The 6320-nt window shown below is 45.1% G+C and overlaps 1 protein-coding gene across 1 annotated transcript; it reads left to right on the top strand.

Annotated features, from left to right (window-relative positions):
- Positions 1-5419: 5419 nt before the first annotated feature.
- Positions 5420-5830, top strand: LOC122433107 (histone H3.1-like). Its single transcript, XM_043455665.1, has one exon. It carries the CDS (start codon positions 5420-5422, stop codon positions 5828-5830), a length of 411 nt encoding a protein of 136 aa, XP_043311600.1.
- The last annotated feature ends 490 nt before the right edge of the window (positions 5831-6320 follow it).

The following is a 6320-nucleotide window of genomic DNA, read 5'->3' as shown; positions in this document are numbered from 1 at the left end:
GTGGGAGAAGGTGAGGGTGGGATGTTGCGAAAGAACAGCATGTATACTATCTATGGTGAAACAGATCACCAGCCCAGGTGGGATGCATGAGACAAGTGCTCCGGCCTGGTGCACTGGGAAGACCCAGAGGAATCGGGTGGAGAGGGAGGTGGGAGGGGGGATCGGGATGGGGAATACGTGTAACTGTATGGCTGATTCATATCAATGTATGACAAAACCCACTGAAATGTTGTGAAGTAATTAGCCTCCAACTAATAAAAAAAAATTAAAAAAATACATTTAAAAATTACAACAAACTTATTATCTTAAAAGAGAACACTTTTATTATCTTATGTTTCTGTTTGTCAGAAGCCTGGCATGGGTCTTACTGGGTTGAAATCAGTGTTGGCAGGACTTCCTTCCTTACTCTAGGGAGGAATCTGTTTCCTTGCTCATTCGAGCTGTTGGCAGAGCTCAGTTCTTTGCGGTTACAGGATTGAGGTCCCTATTTTCTCACTGTAAACTGAGGTTGTTTCCAGCCTCTAGAAGCCATTGTTCTCCTTGACCTGTGTCCTCCTCCCTCCGTCTTCAAGCCAGCAAGGCTGGATTAAGTCCTTCTCATGTCCCATCTTTCTAACTCTTCCCTAACTCAGCTGGGAAAGATGTTCTTTGCTTTTAGGGACTCATGTGATTAGGTTGAGCTGATCTGGATAATCTAGGCTAATCTCCTTATCTCAAGGCACATGCTTTTAATCACATATGCAAACATGATTTTGCTGTATCAGTTCAGTCGCTCGGTCCTGTCTGACTCTTTGCGACCCCATGGACTGCAGCACGCAAGGCCTCCCTGTCTATCACCAACTCCTGGAGCTTACTCAAACTCATGTCCATTGAATCAGTGATGCCATCCAACCATCTCATCCTCTGTCATCCCCTTCTCCTCCTGCCTTCAATCTTTCCCAGCATCACGGTCTTTTCAAATGAGTAAGCTCTTTGCATCAGGTGGCCAAAGTATTGGAGTTTCAGCTTCAGCATCAGTCCTTCCAATGAATATTCAGGACTGATTTAATTTGGGATGGATTGGTTGGATCCCCTTGCAGTCCAAGGGACTCTCAAGAGTCTTCTCCAACACCACAGTTCAAAAGCATCAATTCTTCAGTGCTCAGCTTTCTTTATAGTCCAACTCTCACATCCACACATGACTACTGGAAAAACCATAACCTTGACTAGATGGACCTTTGTTGGAAAGTAATGTCTTTTGCTATAAAGAATAACAAAGTATTTTGCTATATAGAATAACATATTCATAGGTTCTGGAGACTAGTATGTGAACCTCACTGGGGAGTCATTCTGCCTAAGATTCTTACAGTTTTTCTACACTCACTGAAAGCTGTAGTCCTCAGATAATCAGGTCAAGGTAAAAGTCACCAGATACCAAGAACCTCTCCCTCTCCATATCTTGGGTGACACACCAGCCTGGGCTCTGGAGACAGAAAGCTGTAGTTGACTGGGGCAGGGTCATTTATGGAGACACTGATAATCAAATAGTCTGTGCCTTTGGAAAACGGGGTGAAGGTGTGAAGCATAGAGGCTGAGAGCCTGAACTTGTTAGATAGCTGTGGATTCAAATTCTAGCTTGTCCACTTGACTTTGAACAATTTATTGAACAAGTTAACTAACCTCTTTGTGCCTTGGTTTTCTCATATGTAAATGGGTATGGTGAAGCATAAGCTGGAATCAACATTGCCAGGATAAATATCAATAACCTCAGATATGCAAATGACACCACACTTATGGCAGAAAGCAAAGAACTAAAGAGCCTCTTGATGAAAGTGAAAGAGGAGAGTGAAAAGTTGGCTTAAAATTCAACATTCAGAAAATTAAGGCCATGGCATCTGGTCCCATCACTTCATGGCAAATAGATTGGGAAACAGTGGAAACAGTGAGAAAATTTATTTTTGGGGGCTCCAAAATGACTGTAGTTGGTGATTGCCGCCATAAAATTAAAAGACGCTTGCTCCTTGGAAGAAAAGTTATGACCAACCTAGACAGCATATTAAAAAGCAGAGACATTACTTCGACAACAAAGGTCCATCTAGTCAAAGCTTTGGCTTTTCCAGTAGTCATGTATGGATGTGAGAGTTGGACCGTAAAGAAAACTGAGTGCCGAAGACTTGATACTTTTGAACTGTGGTGTTGGAGAAGACTCTTGAGAGTCCCTTGGACTGCAAGGGGATCCAACCAGTCAATCCTCAAGGAAATCAGTCCTGAATATTCATTGGAAGGACTGATGCTGAAGCTGAAACTCCAATCCTTTGGCCACCTGATGTGAAGAACTGACTCATTGGAAAAGACCGTGATGCTGGGAAAGATTGAAGGCAGGAGGAGAAGGGGACGACAGAGGATGAGATGGTTGGATGGCATCACCGATTCAATGGACATGAGTTTGACTAAACTCCCGGAGTTGGTGATAGACAGGGAGGCCTGGCGTGCTGCAGTCCATGGGGTTGCAAAGAGTCAGACATGACTGAGCGACTGAACTGACTGATGATGAAAACACCTACATCAAGAGTAACTGTTGGAAGAGAATTCAGCAGAACAAACTCTATAAAGTGTTGATACCACATCTTTCACACATAAGTGACTTTCTGAGGGCTCTTGAAGAAGAGATTGGGAGATGCATGTTGATCTGTTAAATGCTTCAGGGGCAACACAAAATAGCTCTTTTCATCCTTCCTTCTTCCTGTCTAGGGGCTCATAATTCTAAAACACCACTGTGGTTTCAGGAATAGCGGGAAATGATAGGAGAAAATAGGTCTAGGGGGAGGCCCTGGGGATGCTGCAAAGTGCTTCATATCCAAGGAGAATGTAGAGGAATAACTTTATATCTCTGATTATTTGTTTTAAAATCTAGTTCTGAGAAAGGGATAGAAACCATTGATTCACAAGTATGAGGCGATTACAAGAAATTTTTTTCATTTTTCCACTCCAGATTATGTTCTTATGTTGGACAATGAAAAAAAAAAACCTAAAACCAAAACTTGAATTCTGCTTAGATACACTTTTTAAGCATTATGATCTTGCAACTTGGATTTATAATTGCAAAAGTGATGTGGAAGTCTTTAAAGGACTTAGTTCACTTTGATCACAAGGGAATTTAGGAAGTTAGCTTTGCAAGAGGCAAATAAGCATTTTTTTTTTTTTTTTTTGCAAATAAGCATTTTTATGTGTATTTAAAGGAGGATTTTGACTTTAAAAGGGTAGAATTATTTTTGATTAGAAGAAGTACATTTGAGCATTTAACTAAGATCAGAGTTTTACATTACTTCACAGATTTGTTCTCTGTTCTGATTTCTGCCAGCCTTCTTGACTGGAGGGCAGTTGTTTTTCCAAAGTAAAGACGCAGGTAAGAATGAAGATGTCAAAAAGCAAGAGTGCTGAACAGGAAAACAGAGGAAGCAGAAGCCTTTAAAAAATAAAAAGTCTGAAGGCGCTCTTAGACACCATTTGACACTCTAAAATATCACTTTGTTTATGGCCTGGAGCATCACACCAGGGCTTGCTTGGGATGGTCCCTCTGGTCCTTCTGCCTCTCTCCGAGCCAACCACTCCTGACTTGAGGGTGGCAGGACTCTGTGCAAGAATCACTGTCAAATGAAAAAAAAAAAAAAAAAATCCAGATATAGTAAGCAGAGACTTTCATTTGAAAAGATTATTGCAAGGGAGGGGAAAGGGCTATTGCAATAGCAAAGGAAAATTCTTTCTTCTACCCATCTTACTTCTTAGCTGGGGCTCTGTTAACAGAAGATGAATTAATAAGAGAAAAGCATGAAAGTTCCACCATGACTCAGGAGCCCTCATAAGGAAATGAATACCCACCGACAAAACCGAAATGCTTTCGTGTTAGATGGAACAAAGGCAATTATGGGAAAATGACTAAATTATACCTGGGAGGCTACAAGAAGGCAGGAATTATCTTAATAAGGTCAGTTTCTGCAGAATCCTCTTTGGTCTTAATATTTCATCCTCGATGACAAGACTTTCTTGCATAGGGCAGGCATCTTTCACGCGGGACTTTTAACTCCCGTTTTCAGTAAGGTGACATCAGAATGCTCTCGCATCAGCTGTTTTTCAAGTGTCTAGTTTAAAACTAATCCTTCAGCTATGTCTTTAAGGTCTATAAGCCTCTCACAGGTTTAGGTAGTGAAGGATCTTCTTTTACACTGAGAAGTGAGCAAGACTAGGAAGATTATCCAGTATGAGAAAGTGGAATGCCAGGGCAGTTGATGGGACGGTAGGTCAGGGAAGGCTTCACTCCTGAGCCCAGCCAGTTCCCAGGTTAGGGCTCGGAGATAGGATACTGAAACACAGCTGAGCAGATAAGCATCTTGTTCAGAACTGTCAGGCTGGTTTATTTCTCTCAGCAGGTTCCCAACATAAGAGATTTGAAACACCAAATTAACTACAGCTCAAGCACTTAGGATTATCTCAGCTTTCCTCTGGTATAGCAACAGTTTGAAATAGCAGGCTAGTTATGGCCCAGTAAGAGCTCAGGCAAACACAACTTTATTAAAAATGTAACAGATAATACACTGTCAAGACAGGCGGGAGGACCAACCCTGGAAAGGTCCAGATCCTGCTTGGTTTTTCCTTTAGATCCGTGCTGACTCCTCCCCTTGTTTTCAGCTTTATGCAAAATAGGGCTTCTACCTGCCACCAATCAGGGAAAGGAATGCAAATAGCATGTGCCCAAAGCCAATCAGGGAAGAGGGTATACCTTTGGGGGGTGGGGGCAGTTTCCTGCCAGAGGTCCTCCCTTAGGTCCTCTACTTCCTGTTCTTTCTGCTTCGCCCACTCCCCACCCCTCCCCCACCCCCCGCCCCCACCTCCCCACCCCCATCTTGGGTGTCGTCAGTGTCATTTGGCGAAGATGGGTCACTGCAGGGCACAACGATTGAGGGAATTCCTTTAACCATCAAGAAAATTCAAATTGTCACTACCTACAGGCCAAATGCAGAGTGTAAGCTTGTAGAACTTTCTTCCCTCAGCCCATAGGGGAGGAAGAGAATGCTGAAGAAAAACAAGGGAGCAGTACGCGGAGATGCATCACACGCAATGACACCCACCTGAACCCAGACCTGATGCCCACCCTGATCCAACTCAGACCCACTTGGTCTCCGAGCAACCCTGCGAGCTCCAAGACGCCAGCCTGTGAGGCCAAGCCCTCGCATGCCGAAAATAAGGGGCAGGCGCCCATGTTGTATGCCTCCATGGACCAATCAGAGCTTAGCCTGCCCTCACGCCACCCAGCAATTGGCCAATGGGAAGGCTACACCCTCTATAAAAGAGGGCAGGCTTCGGCGGTCCGGCACGTCGGTCGGAGGGGGACGGGGAAGGCTGTAACGGCTGCTTTCCTCTAGGTGGTGGAAGCGACAGCGGCATGGCTCGAACGGAGCAAACTGCCCGCGAGTCCACTGGTGGCAAGGCACATCGTAAGCAGCTAGCTACCAAAGTTGCTGGCCAGAGTGCCCCAGCCGCCGGTGGCGTGAAGAAGCCACATCGCTATCGGCCTGGAACCGTAGCACTGCGCGAGATCCGCCGCTACCAGAAGTCTACCGAACTTCTGATTGAGAAGTTGCCGTTTCAGCGCCTGGTGCGGGAGATTGCACAGGATTTAAAAACCGATCTGTGCTTCCGGAGTTGCGCTGTGATGGCACTGCAGGAGGCTTGTGAGTCGTATCTAGTCAGTCTCTTTGAAGACACCAATCTATGTGCCATCCATGCTAAGCGTGTCACCATCATGCCTAAGGATATTCAGCTGGCACGGCGAATTCGTGGAGAGCGTGCCTAGATTCTTCTGTGCACGTGATTGATAATTTTGACCCCAAAGGCTCTTTTCAGAGCCACTAACTGCTCAAAAAGAGTGCTGCACACAGACGAGTTAGGTCCTTTTGGGTTAAGAGGCCTGACTGATTATAAGCATCCACACGGCTTTTTCCGGGTGTGTGTGTGTGTGTGTGAGCCACTCAGTTGTGTCCTGCTCTGCCAAGCTAGGCTCCTCTGTCCCTGGAGTTCTCCAGGCAAGCGTACTGGACCAGGTTGCTAGTCCCTTCTCCAGGGGCTCTTGGTGACACTGGGATTGAACCGAGGTCTCCTGCAGTGCAGGCAGCCTCTTGACTGTCTGAGCCATCAGGAAAGCCTCAGTGAAATCATGGGTAGTACCAAGTATTCCCCCTTTCAAGAAGAGAGCTTTTCTGTGGAAGTTAATTAGCCAATACACCTGATGCGGAGAACTAATAGCTGAGCAAAGACCTTGGTAACTGGGAAAGATTGATGGCAGG

This window comes from Cervus canadensis, chromosome 32 (genome assembly GCF_019320065.1).
Source record: "Cervus canadensis isolate Bull #8, Minnesota chromosome 32, ASM1932006v1, whole genome shotgun sequence".
NCBI classification, from domain to species: Eukaryota; Metazoa; Chordata; class Mammalia; order Artiodactyla; family Cervidae; genus Cervus; species Cervus canadensis.
The sequence above is the reverse complement of the archived record's forward strand: the minus strand, read 5'-3'. Positions and strand labels throughout refer to the sequence as shown.

What these genes read in the sequence shown, in the direction of transcription:
- LOC122433107 (XM_043455665.1), top strand. Translation starts at nt 5,420, where the DNA reads ATGGCTCGAACGGAGCAAACTGCCCGCGAGTCCACTGGTGGCAAGGCA.